At 46.4% G+C, this 26635-nt stretch overlaps 1 protein-coding gene across 1 annotated transcript in view; it reads right to left on the bottom strand.

The window, feature by feature from the left end:
- ITGA9 (integrin subunit alpha 9) overlaps positions 1-26635 on the bottom strand; it is a 334926-nt gene that overhangs the window by 3363 nt on the left and 304928 nt on the right. The window contains exons 26-27 of the mRNA XM_058555011.1: positions 23181-23282; positions 8366-8485 (exon numbers count right to left, since the gene is read on the bottom strand). Of these exons, the coding sequence (XP_058410994.1) occupies positions 8366-8485; positions 23181-23282 (222 nt within the window). The remainder of the gene's footprint in view (positions 1-8365; positions 8486-23180; positions 23283-26635) is intronic.

Below are 26635 nucleotides of genomic sequence, written 5' to 3'. Positions count from 1 at the left end.
ATCAACACCCATAGGAAGGGTGGCAGAGGGGCAGCTGACAGAGTTCTAGATATAAAGAGGATTTTTGTAACTGCTGACGAGTATCGTTGTACTTTGTCCTGCTGAATAGACTTCTCTTGTCCATCTCTAAGAAGGACAAGTTGGCTCACTTTCTCATAGCTGTGCTAGTGTAAGGATTTGCTACAGAGAGTGTACAAACAATCTAGCCAGGACTCAGAGCACCTGAACTAACTTACACATGTGGCTCTCATGTGCTCATGTTTTATGTACGTCATACTTGTTACCAACACAGTGAAGGTGCCGCCATCTCCTGCAGGCATCCAGAAGCAAGCTCTTTTCTCTCGAGCGGAGGGGTGTCAGCATGAGCCCTGAAAATCACCCCCACCCCCGAGCAGTGCCTGTAGAGCTGCTCTCAGATACAGCCTTGCAAACTCTATGTCCCACTCCAACACTGCAAGGTCTCAAGAGCCCTGTTCCCAACACAGCCTGTGTGTAGTCTCCTGGATGGGAGCTTGGAGCTGCCACTAATGTTTGTCCTTCTTTGGATCCCAAACACCATTTCTCAAAACACAATCCACTCTCACGGCTAGGGAGTGCTGGGTACAGTAGTGCAGGCTGTGCACTGCATATGGGCGTGGTGGTGCCAATCACATTGCAGATATCAGATACGTAAATTTATTACAACTATTTTCCAGCAGATGGCAGTAGAGTGTCTTTTCTAGTAAAATCAGTAGATTTTTTTTGACTTTTCTGACAGATAGAAGTAAGTATCTTGAGGAAGGGGTATCATTTACTAGTTTGCACAAAGGTGCCATATGGTCTAGTAGTAGTCCTGTCAAACCAATATTGTCTCTTACATGATCAAACTAATTCAGAAAAGGAGAATATCACCTTTGTGTTTTGTTGAGAGTCTTTTTGGTTTAGCCTTTTTTTTTTTAGTGAGGAAGATTGGCCCTGAGCTGTCATCCGTTGCCAATCTTCCTCTATTTTGTATGTGGGACACCTCTACAGCATGGCTTGATGAGCGGTGTGTAGGTCCGCGCCTGGGATGCGAACCTGTGAACCCCGGGCTGCCGAAGCGGAGTGCGGGAACTTAACCACTACACCACTGGCCCGCCCCACCTTTTTTGTTTAGCCTTTTGATAAAGAATCCAAAGCCCAAGGCTCTGAGTTACCAAGCAATGGTCCCCTGAACAACTGTGTCATCTTAGGCCTGCCAGTGCCGTAGGTCCTACTCAGAAGAGTCGTATGGGAGGGACGTCACACAGGAAGCCCAGAGTCCTGCTCTCTCTCCAACTAACTACCCCCTGGACTGCAGCACAGGGTCATTTTCTGGCTCTGAACCCCAGTGTCTTTGTCTCTGCCCAAATGACGGATGGCACTCCCAGCCCTGAAACACGACAGCTTTTTCTGTTGGTCCCCAAAACAACTCGAGACTGCAGCCTATCGTGCACACAGCTGTGTACTTAGGACTCACACAAAGAATGAACAAGGCACAGGGTCCTTGCCCAGTGTCAATTTTTCACAAAGATTTTGGAAAACTGAATTTTCAGTTTTTATAATACAGTATAAATTATAAAGTGCAAGGAATTATAAAATTCTTAAAAATTGAGATGAAACAAGACTTCAAAGACATTTCTCTCCTGCAGCGGGCCTCCCTTAGGCACATACTCTCACTCTTGTTAGCGCTCATGGTTACTTTGGGGAAAACCTTTGAGAGACGTTGGGCAAATCTGTTTTTTGGCATCTGAGCCCACACTGAGGGTGCCGGGAAATGAATAGTGATGAGTTTAAGCTGGACCCTCAGCAGCCCCACACTCAATTCCAATCCAGTGAAGTCAATGTTTTTCTGCACTTTTTCTGGAAACTTCCAGGGCTTGCTTTGCCACTTGAGGGGCAAAAGGCTCTGTTTATAATTGTTCTGTCTGTAGCAGAGGAAACACTCATGGAAACCCTAGAGGAGGAGAGACTGAAGCCAACCTTTGCTCAGCTGTAAGTTGAAGGAGCAGTGTGTGCTTTCTGGCTTTGTGTGCTGGTCCTGATAGGAGCCCGCAGCCCCAAAGAGCAGCTCCCTGAACTCTCCTGACAGATTTAACACCATTTTCTGATATAAACTTATATCAAAAAGCTGCTAGAAGACTCCTAGGGAAACAGCAGATTCCCCTGAATAGCCCTAATTAGGGAGGTGCTGCCTGAGGCATGCGGCCCAGGAGGTAACACGGCCTGAGGGAGTTCTGGAGTCTGCGCCCTGCAGCACCAGCCTCTCCTTCCCAGCCCACTTTGGCTTGAGGGACTCGCAGCACAACTCCATGGCATCTGGTCTCTTGCGAGATCCCCACCCCCTCTTTCCCTGGTCTTTGGGTTGCCTCTCGGGCAGCTATTCCAAGGACCTCAGACTCACTCCTTCTTGGGACTAATTCAGGGCCTCCTGTTTCTGGGTCTCTTCAGTGACTTGACTATTTACATAGCATGTCTCTGTCTTGATAGTTCAACAGTGCACCATCAGCCCAATATTTACTTCCAAACATAAATAAGTCCCCACTGAGAGTCTCTGGCACATGGTTTTGATTGAGACAGCATGAAGGGTGTTTGTGCGTGTGTGCACGCTCACGTGCGCACGTGTCTATTCTCTTTCTTTGGAGGAGAGGCAAGGATGGGTTCTCACAGCCTGGTTGGAGGGAAGGTGATAACCCCAATGACCCTGGAGGGGCTGCCAAACCTTACACAGTCTCTGAGCCATTTCACAGATTTATTTTTCTAAGTGTTTCTGCTTGAGGTCAGAAGTAATGCTCTCAAACAAAAGCCATGAGCCCAAAGCCAGTTCTGAAGCAGCAGACTGCTGGAACCGCCCCGGCTGACCAGAGGCAGGCCTTCTCTAGGACACTCTGCAGCCTGCCTCTTCACCACTTGTGAAAGGGAAGAGCTGGCAGGTCCCGGGCCCTTTGGGAAGAGATCAGTCACAGGGCTGGCAAGGCAATGGCACTTCCCTTTGCCCCAAGTCATCTCGGCTTCCAAAGGGGCAAATAGGAGAGAGGGGAGAGAGGTTCCTTGCTGAAAGCAGTAGTGGAGGATGTGGAGTTTTTCTCCTTCCCTGAGTGGTGGTCTGTACGTTTTGGCAAACTGCACAAGGGATGGGGGAGGGGAGGAGAAGGAGAGAGGGGGGCACGGAGAGAGAAGCCTGGGGCCCTAAATGAGGCTTTTTCTTCTAAAGGAAGAGCATCCTAGCATCTTCACTCTCTTACCACGTGACTCAAAGGCTAGCTTAATGAGTTGAAGGCATTCCTTAAAGATGCGAGTTACATAGGAAGTCCTTATCCCTACTGTACCTCTGAACATTCCTCCTCGTAAACAGGCCTCTATGATTGTCTGGAAGAGGTACTAGGCCCAGGCCCAGGCCACCTCAAACCCACTCAGGAGCCAAAGGAAAGGAGAGGGGACTCATTTGGATTTTTCGCCCTTAAAAGAGTTTCACATTTCAAAGTTTTCTTCCCACATGGTGGTTTGGCAGGCTACTGTGATCCTTGCACATAAAGTTTAAATTATGGCTCCCAGTGTCTGCTAACATCCCTGCTTTGGGCAAGCTGATTAGGATCCATTTCAGTATTTGAAGAAGGGTCTGGTTAGCTTGGGGCCCTTGTTGTGGATTTTGCACCAGAGCCAGGGCCTGCTGCTGCCAAGCATGAGAGAGTGCCTGGGATGCCAGCAGGCGGACCTTCTGGAAGGCCCCGGGGTCTGCCCAGAGGCAGACGAGGAAGCTGAGCGCTAGGCAGGGAGCCTGGAGTTCAGGTGTGGAAAAGGCATTTGCAGACCCTGTAAGGTGTTTCTATCTTAGGTGGATGATGGGCATGTTATGGGCACCACAGTGATGTGTAGGAGGGGCCAGGAGCTGGTGGCACAGGCTCCTTCGCATGGCCAAGTGCTGCTCACCCTTCAGGGCATGTCTGGCTCAGCCACCATCTCTGGTCCCTTAACTGCCTTTCCCAGAGGTCCTCAAGACTGAGTGAGGGCTCTGCTGTTTACTTCTGTCCCTTTGCCCCCAGCCTGCCACCTAGTAGGGATCCAACACTGTTTGCTGAATGAAGGCACGGGCTATCTTGCAAATGTAAAGCATGCTGGCCCGCAGGCCGGTGTGGCACAAAAAATGCATCAGCCCAGCCAGCTGCTTTGTTCTGTTTTCGGTACCATGCCATGATGTATGTGACACATTTTCGGGAACAACCATTTTGGGCTCATGAGCTCAAGGCAATGGCAAGCAACCACAGGTAGCAGTGTCAGGAGCTACTCTAAAGGGAGCTGCAAGAGGTGTGGCTCTATGAAGGGAAGAGGACTTGAGCACTGCCCACCTGTCGTCAAAGACCCTAGTGAAGTGTTTCCTGCTCAGTAGTGGCAACTGGCTACCACTCAGTGGCTTTCCCTTTGAAGTGAATTATGTGTGAAATACAATAAAAAGCCGCAACCAGTAAGACTGTCCATATAACTCAGATATTAGGCTGGACTTTAGGCCTATTAATCAACGGATTTCTCCGCAGTGGACTGTCAAGGTGATATTAGATCTCTATTCACCATACATAATGCATCAATCTTAGGCTATAGACATAGGAATCAGAGTTGACAAGAGGTCTGCAGTTGAAGTTTTACGAATATATAGGTCTCCAAAATAATCATACATTTCATTTGCCCTTTCAACGTCCTATCAAGTCACCATATTTAGTTAGCCCTTTGGGAGAGAAAATATTTTTCCTAAAGAAACTCCCTCTGCCCAGCTCCTTACTGCATTATAGCTTTGCCTGAACAGACTACCCACTCTGCATGTTGAGTGCATTCATGAATATTGCACCAAGATTTACTTTTTTTTTATTTTCCCCAAAGGAGCTCAATTATGATTTTATCTATGACACAATGGAAGAGAGATGAGGTTTCATCTACTTTAAAATAAAAAACCTTCCAGTTAGGCAAATCTTCCTTTGTAATAGTGACTTTTAAAGGGAAGATTAAGATTTTGCCTATATTTCTGAACATCATGTATGTGGCAGATTAAAGACAGCCACAAACCCTTTGCCACTCCTCCCTTTAAAAGGCAGAGTCTATTTTCCCTCCCTTGAACCTGGGCTGGCATGTGACTGCTTCGACCAACAGATGTGGTAGAATGATGTTACGCCAGTCACAGAGGATCAGCGACTCTCCGAAGGCTACACAGCTGGCAGGGGTGATCGCCAGGGTCCTGTCCACAGCTGTCAGCCTGCAAAGCCTGTGCTCTCAGCTACACACTGTACTCTACGGCCTTTCCATTCCCCTGGGGTGGGGGGTGGGGATCGATGGTGTTGTCTTCTCAGTTTCCGGAGAAGTTACTTCACAGCACTCACCACCCTCAATTCTGTTCACAGGTCAGTGTGCTAGATGGTGAGGCATTCAAGGGCAGAGAAGAGTCACAATCACTGTTGCATCCAGGTGCCTAACTCAGTGTTTGGTTCAAAGCAAGTGTTCAATAAACGTCAGCTGAAATGAAATATTGCTCTTGGATGATGAGGCGTCATTCAACAGCTTCCTCAAAGCTTTTTGAGACCCTTTTCTTCCACCTCTTTTGCAAGGCAACCCTTGTCTGGGTTAAGGTCCCCTGACTGCCACCACTCTACTCTCTCTCCCAGTCCATGGCAGAGGGTAATGTCTGCCTTCTCAGGTCCTAGCAGTTTGGATCACACATAGCTGGGTGACCTCAGTGTGCTGGCTACTCCCATGACAGCCACCTCCTGCGACCAAATTCTTTAAACAAACACAACAGAAGCAAAGCTAAGCAGATAGCAGGCAGAAGGAGGCGGGAGCGTGTGCTTGGGAGATGGGCCACCCCTGGGTGGCAGAGCCAAGTGGGGTGGCCACAAGAAAGGCATATACGCCATGAGAGGGAATGGGGCATGGCCACCATGCTCCCCACTCTGTGTCCCTGTCTGGTCCCACGTACCCAGCCATGGATGACGGCATTTCCTCTCATCTCAAAAGTCCATACAAAGGCAGAAGGAAGTAACACACACACACACACACACACACACACACACACACACACACACGCACCCAAAGCCCATACTGTCTTTTCAGATCCCAAACACTGAGCTGGCTTTGTTCTCCACCCACAGACCAGAAGCCATCCTGGCAGGAAGGAGTTGGAGTTGGAGAAAATGGAGAATAAGAATCTATCTGGCCATGCAGACTAAACAAACAATAAATTGCCAGATTTTTTAAAAAAGGTAATATCTTCCTCCTGGCAAATATACAGGAAAATGGGCACTTTAACCCTTCAAGAGGGCAACTTGCAATATGTAATAAAAGCCTTAAAATATGCATTTCTTTTGACTCAGTAATTCTATTTCTAGGGTTTCATCTTAAGGGCATAGCGAAGAATTTGTGCAAATATTTGGCTCCAAGGATATTCACTGCGGTACTGGTAAAAGAGGTGTGAACCCAGGAGCCACCTAAATTCCAGCATCAGAGGATGGGATGAGTAATCTGCAGACATCTGCAGCCCTAAGACAGTGCTGGAAATGGGTTTTTAACAACGTGAAAAGATGTTTACAATTTTGTGTTCAGAGAAAAACAGGCTGCAAAATAATACATGCGATGTCCGAAAAGCACGGGAACATAAGATAAACTTATTTTCAAGTAATATGCTCAATATATTCATCTTCAACTTCCAAACACTGAGTCCAGGTGAAGTATCTCTAAATTTAAAGCAATCAGTCCAATCGTCAATCTAAAAAATGTACAATGGGGCTGGCCCCGTGGCTTAGCGGTTAAGTGTGCGCGCTCCGCTACTGGCGGCCCGGGTTCGGATCCCGGGCGCGCACCGACGCACCGCTTCTTCAGCCATGCTGAGGCCGCGTCCCACATACAGCAACTAGAAGGATGTGCAACTATGACATACAACTGTCTACTGGGGCTTTGGGGAAGAAAAAAAGGAGGAGGATTGGCAATAGATGTTAGCTCAGAGCTGGTCTTCCTCAGCAAAAAGAGGAGGATTAGCACGGATGTTAGCTCAGGGCTGATCTCCCTCACCAAAATAAATAAATAAATAAATTAAATAAAATAAAAAAAATAAAAAATGTACAATAAAAATACTATTTTCCTGTGTTTCTAGACTTCTTGGATACTCTGCAGTATATTTATTATACTTTTTTCAGATTAATAATTGAACCCATTGCTTTAATTTTAGAGGTGCTGTGCCTGAAAATAAATCGAATATATTACTGGAAATTTTAAACATACTGTTAAAAAGTAAGTAGATGCTACCAGAATGCCTAATCTACGTCTATCACACAGAGAAAAAGGTCAAGAAGAGCCGACGCTGTGCTCACCATGGTCATTTCTGGGATGTGGACTCCTGAGTGTTTTATTACTTTTTTCCCTTATTGATATGTTACTATGTTTGATCAATAAACACAAAGTATCGTGTAATCCCCTCAAAAACTAATTATGTGAATTTAAAGCATCCATCCATAATAACGTAAGAGGCTGTTTCCATCTGCCTCTGAACCGGGAACAGTGGAAAAGCAGGGCTGTGACGTCAGGAAGTCCCGGCCATGGTCCCTGGAGCTGTTCTAGGAGCTGGGGACACAGTGCAAACAAGAACAGACGTAGGTCCCATTCACCTGGAACATCACTATCCCGTGGAGGAGACAGATCTCCATCAGATATGTCTCTGAAACCATTACTGATGATATAGAGGATCTAAGTAAAAGGACTCCCGATCTCCGAGAGGCGAGTGTGAGGCAAAGAAACTATCCTAGACTTGGGAGTGAGGACACTCCTTTCTCCTTGAGAATGTGACAAGACGCAAAACATGAAAGATGAGCAGGTGTTCCCTGGTGAAGGAGGCAGGGCAAATCTACACCCTGGGTCACCATGGGGTTGGGAGAACTTAGGATGCAGCTGCTCTAGACTTGTACCCATCTCAGTTACCAAGTCTTGTGGGCAGAAATCTCTTTCATATTCTCATGGGAAAAGAACAAAGAGTTGCTCTGTAGTTTCTTTTCTTGTTTTTTCTTCAAGTAAATGGTAAGCCACCACAGTCCTAGCTGTTACTCCCCAAGCTTCTGTTTTGGAGTTAGGCTCCCACTATCTTATGTTAGGACTGGTGGGAAGGCAGGAAAAAAGAAGAGTGAGATTTTTGTTCTCCCTCTAAAGTGGTCCAATCCTCAGTTGTGAATGACCTCAAGAGGAGCCAAGATTCCATTCATTGCCCTCCCTCGGCTGTACCTGCACCATGAAGGAAGCTCCAACAGAAAACCTCTTCCAAGGAGCTCTAACCTTGGTGAGGCAGGAGAGCTGGGCATCCACGGGTAGGGACTCCATGGGGACCTGCAGTTGCCAGACTCACCTTCCAGAGCAGTACAGCCAGCAGCAGGAAGATGAGGATTCCTACTAGCAAACTTATGGCAATGATCCATCCCACAACATAGCCACGGGGTTCCAGGTTATGCAAGGCCTCGAAGACCACCTAGGAGGCAAAGCAAAAGTGAGAATGTTTCCCAAACGGAAGTACTCATAGCATGATGGAGCCCAGCCCGGGCTTGACATGTGGAGTGAAACAGAGAGATATGTCCAGACTGTTGTTATGAAAGAATGGACTCTATTGAGTGCTTTCCTGGTTGTAGACTGATGGATTTTTCACTAGGATCTGAAAAGGTACTTGAAATCCAAGCCCCAGTTCTTGAAAGGGTTGTAATGACAAGCCTGATTCAAATATCATGAGGTATACATAAGTGTGGTGAAAAACTTAGAGGACACACTATGTTCTTGATTCAGAGCAGACAACAACAGTCTTCCCTTTATTACGGTTTTGAAACAAAGAACATGGGTGTGCCCTCCATGTGAGACAGTAGTACTTCTTTCCGAGTGTTCAGCTCAATGTATAACTTAGTATGATTACTTGATAAACGCCAGTTTCCCCAACAGCCTGTGGACTCTACAAGGGCCGGGACACAGTCTGTCTTGGGTCTCACGGCAGTGCCTAGCACACTGAAGGCACTCACTCGAGTAGCTGTGCTCTGGTTTCCAATGGGAGCTATATGCAATCGGAGCCCAAGTCTCAGTGAGGCAAGTTTTCCTGACTCTTATGGAAACTTGGTGGTCTGCTGGAGCTGGCTCACTTCGGCTCACAAGAGCCAACCACGTGCATCTCTTCCCAACTCCACATCTAGCGACATTGCAATGGTAGTTTGAAATGAGCCATGGTGGGAGTATTTATACCACAGAAATTGGCAAACAAACCAGGCCCCCCCCCCCCCACCCTCCTGCCAGAGGACTGATTGCTTAACATGTATAGCTCAACACTGACTGCACCCTCTGGCTCTGCTTTAGCTCCACCAGTCATGGTTGAATTTGGTTTTGTAGAATTCAAAGCATCTGTTGTGTCCTCTGCTGCCCAATAACCCTCCCTAACACCCCACTGTCCCATTCAAGCTCCTCGCTGCTGATGAGACAAAAATCCCGTCTCTGGGCAGTCACTGTCTCCCATGGCTGCAGATAGGCTGGCCTACCCACAGGTCTTTGTCTAAGCTGTGCCATGTCCTTGGAATCCCCATTTGAGGAAGCTCTATCTAAACCTAGCTGAACCCTGGAGGCCAGCTGATGTTCTGCCCCGGCCAGGAAGCCTCGCTGATCACCAGAGCCCAGTGATCCTACCCCTTGCTCAAGCCTCAAGCGGTGACTAGGCACAGTACTGACTTGATACTGCCCAGTACTGTTTATGTTACCCTTTTAGGGCCTGGCTCCCATCTCTCTCTAACATTTCTTGAATGCTCCTCCATATCAGGCTCTGGGCTTTTCTTGCAATTTCTTGTCTAATTCATACAACACCCATTTTACAGAGGGGGACAGGGAGGCCCAGAGAGGACAAGCTATTTGCTCTGGGCCGTGTAGCTTAAGTGCAGAGTCAGGATTTGAACTCGGGTCTAGCCAACCTTAAACCCCGAAATCTGAGCTTGTCATCATCATACCACAGAGTGTCTGGCTGACAGTGGCTCTCTCTTTAACGACTATCTGTTGATTAAACGGATCATTCATTGTCTCTTCCCAGGTGATAAGGAAAGAAAACGTGACCATCACTATCTCACTGTGTCCATTCCCACAGTTGGGGTAGGTGGGTGTGTGTGTGTGTGCTGCGGGGAAGGGGGTGGATGGTCATTCATGAGGCAGATGGGCTGCCACAGCCTCACCTGCAGATCCTGAATCCAGAAAATTATCTCAAGGGAAATGGGGCAGGGCATTCCTTCCTCCATGGGGACAAACAAAAGAAAACTGCCTATCAAACACAGTAGTCACTCCGGGAATGGAAATGAGGCCTCTCTGCAGCACACACTCACTAGCTGTGTGACCTTGGACAAGGTACTTTACTTCTCTGAGCCTAATTTTTCTCATCTGCAAAACAGGGAACAGCATCTCCCTAGAGAATTCAAGGGGATAATACACGCAGAGGCCCCAGCATAGCACCTGGCAGAGCCTATCCTTGACAAATGGTGGGTGTTCCTATTAGCATCATCATTGCTGGTAGGGAGCTTGTTTTTGAGGTTGTGTATGGTTGGCTTTTTAATTTTTAAAAACGATGTCTAATATACATAGAGAAAAGTGTACGTAACCTAAGTGAACAACTTACTGAATTTTCATATACTGAATGCTAAACACATCTGTGTAACCAGCACCCAGATCAAGAAATAGAATGTGACCAGCTCCCCAAAAGCCCCCTTCCCACTCTTTTCCGGTCACAACCCCCATGCTGACTTCTAAGAGCCTAGATTAGCTCCACCTGCTTTTGTTCTTGATCTAACTGGAGCGGCACAGCGTGAACTCCTGTGTCTGGCTTCTTTCTCGCAACATTACGTTTGGGAGATTCATCCAGGTTGTAGCATGTTTATTCTCATTGCTGTACAGTATTTCACTGTGTGAATACACCACAATTTATTTATCCATATGACCCATTTAGGGGTTATTACAAAGAGTGATTTTTAGGCCACAGGCAATCCCGAAGGAGGGATACTTGGGGGTGGGAGGTGGTGGGACAGAAATGGGTTCTAAAGTCTGTTGTCATAAGCCACTATTTTCTATCTGGTTCCGAATAGAGATTCCTGTCTTTAAAGTCAGATTCAAGCCTTTGGGTTCTTGCCCCTAAAAAGTTGTGGATCGAGTCACCTCCCACCTTCCAAACCTCTTGTGGTGTCTTGTACAGATGAACCAGGAGGGGCTATGGCCAAGAGGTGCGACCTTAGGCAACCGAGATACTACTCTCAGTTTCCTCCTCTGTGAAATGGGGGTCTGAAAGGGAAAATAAGATAGTTTTGTCAAAGTTCCTGGTGTGTGGTCATGTAATAAGAGTCTGCTGAGCCTTCTCATTGGCAATGAATTGCTGAGACAGGCTGTGAGCTCAGTGGGGTCAGCTGTGAAGCCCAGCCCCTTGGATAACCCCGATAGCTTCTCAGGGACACTGACTGTATTGTCCTCGATGTCAGAAATCTGCACCCCGGCAAAGCCACGCTGGAGGTCTGGTTTGGTGGATACAGAGACAGTTAAGAGTAGCCACTACAGTTTAGTTTGGCAAGTTCCACAAGAAAGCCCTGTCACTTCCCTGGAATGTGTGTTTAATCTTTTCTTATTTTTAGTGAAGCCATTCATCTTCTTGGACGTCTGCTCTATGCTTTGGCAGAGCTGGTTCCCGCACATCACGACTCTAATAAACTCATTGTGGGTGATGATATGAGCATCCTGCAGTTCTAAGTAGTCACATTATAGATAAAAAGCCAAAGGCAGAAACAGCAGCATAGACTCCACGCAGAGTCAAGAAGCATGGACAGTCAGGTCTTGTCTCTCTCATTGACGAGTCGGTGATCCTGGCCAAGCCCCTGCACCTCTCTAAATACCTTTCTCTCCATTCTCTTGTTTCCATCCTCAGTTACCGCCCCAGTTCAGGTCTGGTATTCTCTCACTAGCACTATTTCAGGAGACTTGGAGTGGCCTCCCTGGTGCTACGAGTTGTCTTTCTAAAGCACAAGTCTCATCAGCTCGCTTCTCAGCTTATGCTATCAATGGCTTCTCTTTATACTGAATATTTAATTCAGGGTACCTGGCTCTTTACAATCTAGTCTCCTTCCTGTCTTTCCAGCCCCTTGCAGGACATTCATTCACATTCTAGCCAGTCAGAGTCATCTCCCCCATGAGACTTGTGGTCTCCTGCCTCTCTGCAGGCTGCTTTCCACCTGGAACGCTATTCCATTCTTGTCCATTTGACAAACTCCAATATCACTCATCTTAAAAATGTCCAGACCCTTTGATCCATTAGTTTTGTACTTAAAAATTACTTAAAGGCAAGAAACATAAAATACAGAAAAAGATTTATATTCAAAGATGTTCACTGCAGGGTTATTTATATTGGTAAAGAATAGAAATATCCCAAACGTCTAACAATAGGGCAATAATTAAGTAAATTATGATCAATCACAGAGTAGATAGTCAAAGTATAATTTTCAAAAAGCTAAAAACATGACTCTCATACAAATATATAGCAAATATACTTTAAAAATTTACTTAATTCATTATTGAGGGAATCAGCAGGATGGCAAAGCTAGTTCAAAGAAGGATCTGAAAATGTGTGTAGTCACAGAAAAAAAAAGAAAGCTGAAATCAGATATAAAACTGGTTAATACCCTACAGGGCAATAAATTATAATCTTTAAGACTATATTTTCTTCGAGATAGAAGTCATTTTATCTTTACTGGCAAAAGGCATTGATAACTTATCAGTCTTCTATAAGTTAATATGTAACTTCACAGAATCTAGGCCCTAGAGAGTTAGGCAGGTCTGTTAAACCTTTTCTCAAATTTTAATGTATACAAGAATCACGGAAGGAACCTTGTTATAATGCAGATTCTGAATTTGTGAGTCTGGGTTGGGGCCCGAGATTGTACACGTCAAATAAGCTCCCTGGTGATGCCAATGCTGCTGGTTCACAGAGCAGTAGACCTTTCTACTTTGAGTAGAAAGTATGGCATGGGGAATAAAGCTGTCACCGGGGCCATTTGTCAAGAAGATGAACAGGATGGGTAAGTCTACTGAATCATAGTCCCTTTGTCTGACCTGGGGACCCATGCCAGGAAGGCACGTCTCGTGATGCAGGGCTTCTACTACTTTGAGTAGAAAGGCGCTAGGGAATGTTTCAGTATGCTATTCAAAGTACATGCAATCATCTTTTTGACTGATTTCCAAGTTTTAAGTACTTTTGAAAATATGATAACATGGGAAAAATGATAAAGCGAAAAAAATCAGAATATCAATTTAATATCTAGAAGACTTCAGCTTTGCAGAAAAACGGTAGGAAAGTTTTAAAGTACATAGGTGTTTCTTGAGATCACGGGTACCTTTTCTCTTTTCTATTTTTTATCATTTAAAAAATTTTTCAACTAGCATTTTAAAGCCAAGACTAAAAAATTAAATAAAAAGACTCTGCTCCAACGTCTCCTCTTCCAAGAAGCCTGACCTAGTCCTCTCTTTTCAGCAGAATTAATCTTTCTCTGAGCTTTTAGAAACATAGCAATTTTCAACCTCTTTTAGCAGAGAAAACCTACCGTAGCATCCCAAGGTATAAAACAGAAAACAGTGGAGCTTCTCTAGTTGTAAAGAAGGTGGGCAGTCAGAGCCCAGCCTGCTCAGCCCCTCTTCCCAAGCCTGTCCCTCCCTACCCCAGGCCCAGCATCCCGTGAACCAACTCAGGGAACCCACGGCTTCACAAAGCTTAGTTTTAACACCACAGCTGAGCACTTCATAGTCCCAGCTCTAAGTCCTTCTTGCTCTGCAAGGTAGTGATGTATCTTCCGGTCGATGCACTCCATACACTGTGAATTCTTACAGAAGAAGGGTTCAAATTGCATGTTCTCCTGTCACCTAAACCAAGGTGGTGATTCATTATGTGATTTTTGAATACACAAACTAATAAATTCAATGTCCTTTCTGCCATAACATTAGATGAAGCATGAATGTGATTCAGTCTGCAACAAAAGAGATGATGGGATTTGAAGCTGGAGTCTCTGAGTGTGCTTCTCTTCTCTCTACTTCAAAAATATATTTGCAAATGTTATTTCTTTTGGGATAGTCCTGGCCATCCATCCATCCATCTGCCCATCCACTCATCTGTCCATCCACCCCATCTGTCCATCTGTCTATCCATCCATCCATCTAACAAAGGCGGATGTAGCAACTACTATGTGCCAGGCACTGTGGGGGTTCATCGATGAATAAAGGAGGCAGTCTTTGCCCTCCCAGAGCTTACAGCTTATTGAAAATACTGGCCAATTAGACACATAAATGCAAAATTATAATTTTGAAAAGTGTACCAAGGGAGAGGTTCATGGTTATAAAAGACTCTGAGATAGGCATAGTAGTCAGCAAGAGTTCCTTGAGGAACTGCTTGAGCTGAGAGTTAAAGGATAAGCAGAAGTTAACTAGTCAAAGAGGGGAGGGAATATTATTCCAAGGAGAAGGAACAGCATGTGTAAAACCTCTGTGGTAGGAGTGAGCTTGGCAGGGGTGAGATGAGGCTGGAGAGACAGAAAGGGCTGGAGGCTGTATTGAGAATTATATGCTTTATCTTAAGAGGAATGGGAAGCCAATGGAGGGTTTTAACCAGAGGAGTGACATGATTTGCATTTTGCAAAGAGCATTCTAGCTGCAAAATGAATATAGATTAGAAGGGAGAACTTCATGTGGCGGTTCAAGGAACAAACAGCCCCAGTAAGAGGGTTGCAGGGGAAATGGTTTTCCCAGGGAAGATCCAAGCTTCCAGGATGAAAGAAGGTGGTGTGAAAGGGGCGAAAAAGCTGAGGACGAACGGGAGTCTGGTTTTAGAGGGTGGCAGGAGGCTGGGAGATGGGGAGAGCAGAAGTTCTGACCAGCGAAGGGATGGATGATGGCAAGGCTGTGGATTGAAGCTGGAGGGCTTACACGTTGGATGTTAACTAATAAAGCATAAGGAAATGAGGAGCATGAGGACCTGCCTCAACAGAGCCTCTGAGGAGGACAGACATTGGGCTGGGGTGATGGCAGGCCCAGCACTGGGCATCCTGCCTGCTGCTGTAAAGTTTAATGCACCTGAGGTTGGCAAGCTGGCATCAGGGAACGACCAGGAGCCAACTTCCAGTCTGAGGCAGCTGGCAGACCTAAACCACAGTGCTTGATTCACTTCTGTGTTTCTGGACTTCTACATTCTGACCATTGCAAATACGCCTAATGTCATAGTTGGAAATACTCAGGTCTCCATAAGGCCTGAGAACATGACCACAATGGCCCAGGCCTCTGCTGGATGGAGGGCTTCCAGTGCTGGGGCACAAGGGCTTGCAGTGCTGGGGCACAGTTCAGTCAGCACCCAGAGGGGAGGTTCAACCCCAGACCCGGGTCGGCTCAAGGTCAATTACAACAGCAAGATGCTCTCTGCAGTCCACATCACACACGTCTCACAGAGGGAAGGAATTTATGTAGAATAAAAAGTGGAAAAGGAAAAACATCTGGGACAATGAAATGACATTTCCACCTGCTTCTGATTACATCTAATAGCCAGTGGGAGTGTGGGGGAGGGAGAAGGAAGAATGGCTGTGGGAACTGGGAGAAATGTTCTCAGCGGAACCAAGTCTTACAGTGCTCTCAGAACATAGCCTTCAGAAAGCACCCAGCTCAAGGGAGCAGGGAGACTTCAGGAGACGACATCAACGAACAGAAAATAAACTGCAATTGGCAAGATCGATGATGTAAGTCTGCACTGTGATAAACAGAGATGTCAAACACGCCCCCGCCTGCCAGGTGCCGGGTTTCAGAAATCCCTTGCTCTGTTAGAATTTGCAAAGGAATGAACTGGGCTGGTGTTAATTCCTTTGTTGTTAATAATGGGTCACATTTGTTGAGAACTTACTGTGTGCCAGACACTGTGCTGAGAGGTTTTATATCTATTACTCCTGATAATCCTCAAGACGGCTCTTTAAAGGGAGGAGGGGAATGCAGCTCATTTATCTCAAGCTAGCCAGGGCCCTCAAGGAGCGCTAATTCTCTTCTTGATGAGTAGCTGTGTATCTGATTAGGGATCAGGCCACAAAAGGAAGAGTTCCAGAATCAACAGACCACTAAGTCTGAACACGATGTGCTTCTGAGGCCACCAGAGCCAAGGTTCACTCCTAAGACAAAGGGCCAGCTGTTTACCACCCATGACTGGGATTCCTCCCACTTGCTCAGAACGGGGCTCCCACTGTGTGTGGGCGTCGGGCAACAGGACAGCACAGGTCAGAGGAGCAAAGGATTCAGGAAGGCTCGGGGCTTGCAAATAGGCAGACCTGGCAGCCAGTCTTGGCTCTTCCACTGACAAGCTGTGGTACCTCAGGCTGGTAGGTCCTTTTACTTTCTGGAGCCTCAATTTCCCCAACAGAAAATGGGAGTAATAATACCTCGTGCACGGGGGTGCTGTGAGAGTAACAGGAGATAACCATATCAAATTCCCAGCACTCACGGAATTGAACATATACAAACGAATCTAAAACTATGAAGTCATTATGCATAATGAGACACGGAGGTGCACGTGGAGCAGAGACTATTCCATCTGTGTCAACACTATAGGTTCTCTGCCCAGATCCCCTTGGGTTCCTCTATCGGTTCTCGATGCCCAACCCTTAGCTTTTGCATGCTTTCGCTTCTAGTGGAGGGCAATTTTTGTAAATCACTTTCCATCAAGGTGCATGAGAGAGTGAAGTACCCTGGTGCTTACTACCTCCTGGGGCAGCCCCTAGTCAATGACTGACAGGAACAGGAGTATGAAAACCCAGCTCCCTTGCTTCAAGGCGTACCACTCTGAAGTGTTCCCCACAGGATCAGGCTGAGGCTAGGGTCCTCCGAAATCTTCCCCTTCCTTCCCTTTCCCTATCCCGTCTCCTCACGGCCTTCCCGGTCCCACGGGGAGCACTTCCTTAATAAACTACTTGTACACATCCTCATCTCAGGGTCTGCTTCTTGAGAATCTCACCTAAGACACCATCTGGAATGCCTGACCTTCCCTTGTCTGCTTAGAAAATTCCTTCAGTACTGGTTCAGGGCCCCTCCTTCCACGCAGCCTGTCCTAACCTCTTCAGCACAGGCACTCTCAACACATGACCGTACTGTGTGTACGTGTGTGTGCGCGCACATGTGTGCTTGAGCACTGTTCACCTGTCTGTACTGTGGAAGTCTTGAGGGTAAGCAATGATTCTTGTTCATACTTAACGGGGGTACAATTTGTATCTAGTGAGAGAATTTGATGGATTGGACAGCAGCCTTGTCCTAACATGCAACCTTCCAGAGCAGGGTTTCCCTGGGCTCCCTAGAGCCCAGGGTTTCAGTGAGGGGGTGCAAAGACCACCAGGGGAAAGTGGAGATAAAAATCGGGGGAGTTCCAGGTACCCCACCTCTGATTCAACCAAAGCATATTTCAATTTAGAAATGGGTTCTGTTGTTTAAAAAAAGTAATGGTGACTGGAAATCATTGGTTTAGAGTACACTGACCAAGACTTTTGAGGATTTGGGGGAGGGAGAGGCTTATTCTCCATTCGGTTCATCCTGCCCTTGGCCATCTCGTTATGCAGTGAGAGCCACTATTAACTGAATGCCCATGTGGATGCACCAGCAAGGGCCTTTGTACCACGATGTCATTTGATCTCTGCCAACCCTTTAGGACAGAGGTTCCCTACATGTGACTAGCACAAATTGCCACATCTTTATTGATACAAATCTACCTGTCCACTTCTATCTCCTCTGCCACCATCACCTCTTGCCAGGTGACAGTCATAACGTTTTAACTAGCCTCCTTATTTCTACCCTTCCTTCTACAATCCACTGTCCACACAGTAGCCTGCGATTTTTAAAGAGTATGCATTGGATCATACCATTCCCTGCTCAAAACAGAAGCTTTCAATGGCTTCCCTTTGCAACTGTCCCCTGGCGTTACATGGCAGGGACCCTGCCTATGTCTTCCATCACAGATGTCTTCACTGCTCACCAGCTGCCTGCCACACTGGTCTCAGCCTTGAACATGGCAAGCTGTTTGGGTCTTCTTACAGTTCCACTGACCCCGCCAACTGGGTCACTCTTCCCCATGCTTGGCAAGCTAATTCCTTCTCACTCTCTAGGTCTCAGCTTCCTTGGAGAAACATTCCTTGACCCCCCTCAATCTAAAGCAGGTTGCTTCCATGAAACTAATCTCAATTTGAAATAAAACCTTTGTGTGCTTCCTTGCACACAAGGAAGTCCCCTCAGTCAGCTCTGGGAGGGCAGGGACCATGTCTATTTTGTTCCCTGTTGCATCTGCAGTGCCTAGTACAGTGCCTGGCCCTTAGCAAGCCCTGAATAAATACTCATCAAGTGAACAAGCAAATGGTGACCATTAGGAAACATGACTCGTGTTTTGGCAAACTGTGCTGGGATTTTCTCAATTCCTTATGGTTATAGTTTAATTCTCACATGTGGGGGTGGTGGGTGAGGAGACGAGGACTGCCCACCACCTTTTGATGATGGTACAGGATGGGGGAGCACTTGACCCTCTTCTTCATCCTACATCTCAATGTAACTTGCGGTTCAAGGGGGAGAAACTCTCTAGCAATGTGGAACGCAATTTTAACTGTAATTGGTGACATAATGGTAAAGTACAAGTCACGATCTACTTAGCAACAGTAAAAATTGTACAGTTTGCATCAAGAAGTGGTACAACAAGGAACTGTAAGAGCCATCTTTTGGAGTAAATCTGTTTACCATGTTAGATGATGCCCCTCTGGTTGAGATACCCTGGCTTGCGTCTTTACGTGGGGGCAATGGTAGAGAGAAGGAAGGGCAAATCTCCAGGCAGTGGAAAGCAGCTTTCTCATGTTATAGATGAGGAAACTGAGGCTCAGAGGTTACCTGATACCCAAAGTCACACAGTTAGGACATGAGGGAAATGGATTTGAACCTAGGCTTTCTGATGCCCAAGGGGAGATGCAGTGCTCCCTATTCACAGAGGAAAGGCGACCTGGAAGGACTGACTTCCTGAAAGGGCCAAGACTGTGAACTGAACCTAAATGGCTTCAGAGAAAATGAAGTTGGAACTTGCTGTCCTGATCAATCAGTGCTTGACGGGGCAGGTTGATTTGGAAGTGAAAGCCTGGCTGCAGTCATGAGGCTTCATTCTGGGGTCTAATTCAGACCGAGGAGGGAAAGCCCCAACTGGGGAGAGGAGAGCCAGGTTCAGCCCGAGGGAGCTGGCTGGGCTCCAAGGGCACCCGGGCGGTTTTAACAGAGACACTTTAAAACAAGTCAATTCTTTCCTTTCCATACTAGATAATCTGCATTTGTCCAGGCCCTTTCATCCAAGAAGGCTCAATGCCTCCCCATGAGACTAAGTGGCTGCAGGGGAGAGGGGAAAGGAGCACCAGGCTGGGAGTCAAGAGTTCTAGACACTGTCCTTGGCTCAGTCGCTGTGAGATCTTGGGCAAGTCACTTCTTTTCCCCAAGTCTCAGGTCCTTCGTATGCTACAGGAAGAGGCTTAGTGGTTCTAACCCAGGGAGGGCACAGTAGACGTGTTAAAATTATGACTCGCAGGGTAAAGGATGCTGATGGCAGTGGGCTGCATGAGGGAGGTGAATGCCTCTCTGGATATATGGCTCCTATGGCACCATGGCAGAAGGGGAAGGGCCCCAAACATTTGCCCTGTCGAATCAGCAAGGAAGCATTGCTCATTCAAGCACATTATTTCTTAAAACAAAACAAAACAAAGCAAAAAATACAAACACTCCTCAACCATCTTCCGACAAAGATTTTCACGTTTTCTTATTAAGGTTGCGGCTTGCCCAGAGAGTTACCACCAAAAAAGTGCTCTAAATGATTGAACAGGGACTCTGCTCAGATGGGAGTCCTAAGAAGAGCCAGGGGTTGGCTGGCCTGATACTGACCCTCAGTATTAGAGAAGCACATGGGAGTGGACATTTGTCACTTTTTAGCAGCCCAGACTTGAACCCCTTCCAGCACTGAGGAATCCTCCTCTGTGTGAATCTCAGGGCGAGGGTGAGGTTATATTACAATAGCCTAAAAGACCAGTGACCTGCTCTCCCTGGGGTGCCTGGTCCCCTAGTGACAGGGACCTAACCTCAGCCAGTGAGAGGCTCCTGCCAGATCCCAGAGCAAGAGGCTGAGAGAAGCGAGGAACAGCTGTGTCCAGGGCACCACGCCAGGCTGTTCCTGTGGCCTGACTGAGCCTGTGGCCTTGGCCCCTCAGGTTTCTTGACTCCTCTCGTATCCCTAGTCTGGTTCTCCAGCCTTCTTGGCAATTCTGAGAGCTACCAGATATCCTTCTAATCCACTCTGATTCTGCTGAAATGAGACCGAGCCAGTCCCTCCTGCCTGGTGCACGTTCCACAAGGCAATGACTTATTTATTCATCTGTGGATTTATGTGTCTATCATATATTTTGTGATTCTGAAATATCAAGAAAATAGGTTTGCTATATAATTCATACAAGCTTCTCATCCAGCCTGAGAAGGGAGTCTGGGGCCGTGGCTCGCAGTAGCAGAGCCGACTCTGCAGATTCTTGGTTTACTTTCGGGGAGTTGCTAGTCTCAGTTGTTGGTAACTCTCCCTGAAAAGTAAGAAGTGTTGGGTTGAATAGAAATTCAACCAGGAAATTCAACATATGATTGGCACCTGGAAACCAGCACCAAATGCAGTCCCACAGGTCTCACCTGGAATTCTCAGGTTTCGACCTACACAAAGCCAGGTAAGCTTGGTGTGGTTGGTCTTGGACACATGCTAACATCTCACCTGGGAAGTACCCCTGGATCTATTTATTGATAAATTAGGGCAAATGTCTCAAGAATCTATTATGTATTTCTAGGTATTTACCCAAATGCTCTGTAAAGCACTTGATACCATGGCATAAAAATGAAAAATATCACAGGAAAATTATTTAATTTCCCTATCAGTTAAATTTACCACCAGGTACACTTTTTGTGGTTAAAAATCTGATTGTTTTCCTATTCACACCCACACCCTGCTAGATACCAGCTGCAAATACATTACCTGTTCCTTCCAAGGCCATAAAAATTTGGTGCCTAATCTAAAATCTTGTGAAATTTTGCCTGATTTAAATTTGGTGGCTAGCCTCTATGGAAATTTCCCCTCAGATGGACAGTTGACAGAGAGCCAGGCATTCAGAAGAATCATACAGGGAAGAACGTGTTTATTCTAAAAAGACAAATCTTCCTACTCAGAAAAGATTTTTTTTTTTGCCAGGAAAGTTGAGAACAGATTGCAGAACTTCATCTTAGCTCATGGATTGAAAAGGCAAAGTCATAGAAAGGAGGGAGAGGGGGCGTTGTGGGATTCTGACGAGTGCTACTTTTTTCTTGGGAGTACTGGAAAAAAATCAATTGAAATGAGAGCTTCTTCCAAAGAACTCTTGATAATGAAAATATCACCATAGTGCTCAAAATGGAACAGTAATTAATGGAAGTGGTATTTTGGGGGCATACAGATGACTCAGAATCCAACAATGGGATGTTAAGCAATGTCTTCCTGGATCCCGCAGCCTAGTGTTCTAATCGAAGGCAATGTGCCCAGTGATATATTTTTTTTTCATCTACCCAAGGGATTCCACCTGTAGGAAACCTGTTAATTATTTCCATTAGCTCTGAATCGGGAATACTGTGGTCTACCAGAACATTCCAAACCTCTCATGTTGGGCATGTATTTCATCCTATAAAACTTTGTAACCAGGGCTACGACAATGAGCAGTGAATCACCCTTCTCCTTCACTTCTCAGGTGAGGGTCTGAATTACCAGTGAAATGGAGGCAAGGCAGGGAGGAAAAGGCAAAAGCCAAAAGCCAACTCCAAATATTTGACCTGCCAGAAAAACCGACCCCACATAGTGAAGGACCCCAGTGTCATTCCACTTCATCTCATTCAGTTTCTGTTACTAAAATTACTGCTTGGACCACTTCTCAATGTGATTAGAGGAGGAAAGGTCTATATCTGACTGTCCTTCCCTGCACTGAGTATGGAATGCCTAAGCCCTGGTGCAGCTTTAATACCCCTCACCATTCACGGATTCATATTTATTCTGTGCGAGCTGATGTTCTCGTCGCCTGCTCTCCATAAATAGGAGCAGGACTGAGATTTTATTGAGGTCCCCAGAGATTTATTTTCTATATGAACCCTTTCTAACCAGGGTCTTACAAGAGTGGGCTTTGGTTGGATCTCCATCCTAACATTTAGACATGTGGTGTCTCCATTGTTATCAGAAAATGTTAATCTTTTCTTTATAAGTGAATAATCTTTATGAATTTATCACTTTTGTAAATTTGTCACAGCAACCTTGACTCTTTCAAGAGAGAGTCAAGTCTCCTTTGAGAGAAGATGAATTCCAGGGAAGGAGATGCAAGAAGGGAACATCATTGCACAGCTCACTGGCAAAACCGGTTCGCAGGCTGCTGTCTCTCCTTTCTATTTGCCTAGGATCTGAGTGTGGGTGTCAAGGGATAAGCCTCCCCTCCCCACCCCTGAAAAACAATAAAAGGCAGTAAAATTCCAAAGCCGCACTTTCCCTCCAGCCTTTCCCACACCCCCACATCCAAGCCTTTTGGTTGTGGCACCCTCCCATGTCTCTGAGGCCTGCATGCCACTGTACTTTATGGAGGACAAGGGGGTAGGTAAAGAATGAAATGGAAGGTTTTAGGAGTTGCAATTTGGATGTGACCTCTTTAAGTTATTTAAACAACTCATTTTTAAAATACCCAGTGTTTATCCATGGAGCAGTGTGATTGGGAAGGCAGATGAGGTTTCAGGGAAAGGTCTGAGAAAGATAAAAATAGTCTTGGCTTCAGGGTGGAAATCCAAGCCCTGTCAAGGGTACTTCCAGACTATTTTTCCTTTCGCTGGTCACAGCAGGGAGCTTTCACATAACAATGTCATCCTTAAGAACAATGCTATCACAACAAGAGCAGACCACAGAAGTTCTCCATAGGGGCCTGGAAGCCTAGGCAGGCATGATCTTGGGTCTACCACAAAGCCAACATCTTGGCTCAGAAAGCATCTTTACCCTCAAATTCCAGACCAAGTCACTCAGATTTCCTCACCCTCTGAGAGGGCTGTCCCCGGGGTGGCTGACTCACCGTCATCTCTTCTGGGTTGCCATTGGCTATCTCCACCACCCTTAGAGCTGGGTCCACCTTCACCTTGGCACGGGTCATGAACTGAATGACAGATGAACTGTCCTGTGGAGGAAACAACACAATGATCTTACAGTGGTAAGATTTTTCAGTGACAATGGCCGGACCTTGAGGGACCAGGCAGAACTGAAATTCCAAGATTCCCTGTGGAGAGACAAAAATTTTATCACTGAACTAGATACCTCCCCCTCCCAGGCACCCACATAAACAGAGATTTCCAGTCTCTGTCTTGAGAATTCTTTCATATATGGTAGATGCTGGAAAACTATGGAGTTTTGCCAACCATCAACACACACAAGCTTGTGTGCTGTGGTTTCTAAGTGGTAAGAGCCAGATATTTGGATAGTGGTATTGACATATTCACAAAAAGTAGAGAATAAATAAAGCTGTTTAATTGTGTCCAACAAATCCAGGCCTGGCATTCCACAGTAGGCATTTGACAGACGTTTCTCAAGCATCTTCCTGCCCTGACCACAACCCTCAAACCCTTTACACGAGTTACTTTTAACTCTTTCTTTGCTCTTAAATGAAACTGCTTTGGGTGGCAAAGCCATTTAACACGGAAAGAGGGCACCTGGTGGAGCGATGAGAAAGAGGGCAGCATCTGGCTTATACATTAGGCGACGGCCCGAGGAGAAGGGGGACTGGGGTGGGCGTGGGCACGCCTAAGACTCAAGAAAAGCCCATTAGCCAGAATCAGTCAGAAGCCTCGGGTTGCTGTGGACTCAGATTCAAAGCCGCTGACCCAGATAACGAGAAAACAGCTCCAAGGCGGGGACGGAGAAGAAATTTGGAAAAAGGCAGCAGTTGGCAAAACTATGGCTTAGGGAAGGGGCCAGAACCTCGAGCCAGTGGTACAGGTGGTACTGCACTGGCTGCCGGATGGAGAGGCAGCCTGGCTTCCGTCGTGGAAACAGAGGGCAGACAACTGGAGCGTTCGGCCTCCCACCTGCGGGGGTGGCTGGGGCTCTGCCAGCAAGGTGTCTTGTAGTGTGCCCACCCACATTTACTCAGCCTGCCTGCGACGCAAGGAAGTACAGTCCCGTGTCGCTCAACAGCAGGGATATGCTCTGAGAAATGCGTCGTTAGGCGATTTTGTCGTTGTGCGAGCATTATAGTGGGTACTTACACAAACCTAGATGGTACAGCCTACTACACATCTAGGCTATATGGTACTAATCTCATGGGACCATAGTCATATATGCAGTCCGTTGTTGACTGAAATGTCGTTATGCGGCATGTGACTGTATATATCAGATGCCAGCTTTGACCCACTTTTGGCTAAACCTACTCAAAACAATGAAAGTTGAGGACTCTTTCTATAGAAACAGTTCTGAGGGGGGCCCTCTGCTCATTTCTGCCAAAGAAACCACAAAAACCTTCCTGGGAGGACACATGGGGATGCCACTTTATATATTTACCTGGGAGTTATGCACTAATTATTGTTTTTTTTTAAACAGCAATAAAACATTTTAAATGTTTCTGAGAAGCTTGTCACTCAACTGAGAAGCTGCTCCAGTTAGCTCACATTAAGCAGTAAATAATTTTGTATGCAAATAATCTTTTATTAATTTAACGGTTTTGTAAATTTGTGGTTTTATGTGTCAGGATATACTGTATTTTCAATCTTGGATAATCACCACCATCATCTTCATCTTGGATATTAATAATGACAATAATAACAACAATGATGATGATGATAACTGTCAAAGTTAAAGGCTGAGCAGATGAGGAGTCTGCTACAAGACAGGCCCCAGTGGTTGTAGAAGAAGAACACTTTCAAAGAAATCTGAATCCTCAATTTAAAAAATCAGATCCTACATTTCAAACGAAAACTTGTTAAGGTCAAAACAATAGAACCTCAAATTCCCTCGTCTGGGGCTGGATCTCGAGGTCAAAGGAAAATAAACACAACTATAGGCCCATGCAAACCACAAGGCTGGCGCTGCTCCACATCCTTAGGGAGGCTGGGAAGACTCCTGGAGCCATCTTGTGCTACTCCCCAAGGGAGGTTGTGGCTGGCTTCAGGGGACCAACATTCTGCATTTCAAGCTCTGGGAGCAGCAGGGGCCTCATCTAGCTTCCTCATTCTAGGCTTTCCTCTGTACCTGGAATTTCTGCTGGTTTCTGCTGAAAGGGCACTTTCAGGGAGAAGGATCCTCCAACACCCACATAGGACACTCCCACAGCTTTCTGCTCTCTTGGGGTGCAGACTGGTCTAGATGGCCCATGGGGACAGGAGTAAGTGGGACATGTTTCTTTGCAAAAGGTCACCACTGATCACTGAGAGACAGATGCAGAAGACCAGGCCACAGAGCAGTGTACAAAGAGGGCTGGAGCCTTGCAGTTAAATGAAGCACAAATGATTGAAGGGCAAGCAGCAGCCATCTGGGTTGAGGGTGATGGAGAAGTCAGAGTGGCTTCCCACCATCAGTGCCATAATCAGGGCTCTGTTGATACAAGTGTGGCATGGGGAATAAAGCTGTCCCAGGACCATTTGTCAAGAAGATGAACAGGGCGGGTAAGTATACAGAATCATAGCCCCTTAATCTGACCCAGGGACCCAAGCCAGGAAGGCACTTCCTGTGATGCAGGACTTCTAGACTCCCTTCTGGGATTGCAGGATGGCCAGTGGTGCTCTAACTCATGCGTGGTCCTCTCTCAACACTGCCCTTTTTTAAGGGAGAGGTATGACAGGTAAGCACTGCTGTGTGAGCCCAACTTGCACCAAACCAGTTTCCCTCTGAAGGTAACCAGGGAAAGCAGAATTGTGCACTGCTCTCCACGGGTGTGTAGGGGCTGCACCAGCTACAGATGGAAAGTGGGTAAAACACTCCGTATCCCCCAGTGTCCGTGTCTTCTCAGGTCAGCGTGTTACTGCCATGCCTAATTAAAAAATAACACTAGAATGACTTTTCTAAAGATATTTATTCATATACTGACAGGTTTATAACACATTTAGTTTTTCCAAAGGAAAATAAATAGAATCTCGGTGGCTAACATGCATATTTTGTTTTATCTTCACAAGTGATTATTTTCAAAGCATCTTGTTGGATTTGGCCTTTCATACTCAGCAGTTGTCATGTTAAAATAAATCATAGTGAATTTGTACGATTTTTTTTTTTGTGAGGAAGATCGGCCCTGAGCTAACATCTGCCAATCCTCCTCTTTTTGCTGAGGAAGACTGGCTCTAGGCTAACATCTGTGCCCATCTTCCTCCACTTTATATGGGACGCTGCCACAGCATGGCCTGACAAGCAGTGCATCGGTGCGCACCCGGGATCTGAAGCGGTGAAGCCCGGGCCGCCGCAGCAAAGCACATGCACTTAACTGCTTGCGCCACCGGGCAGGCCTGAATTTGTGTGATTTTTTAAGGGCCACCAATTCACTGACTGAAG

Source organism: Diceros bicornis, chromosome 2 (genome assembly GCF_020826845.1).
Source record: "Diceros bicornis minor isolate mBicDic1 chromosome 2, mDicBic1.mat.cur, whole genome shotgun sequence".
NCBI lineage: Eukaryota > Metazoa > Chordata > Mammalia > Perissodactyla > Rhinocerotidae > Diceros > Diceros bicornis.
The sequence above is the reverse complement of the archived record's forward strand: the minus strand, read 5'-3'. Positions and strand labels throughout refer to the sequence as shown.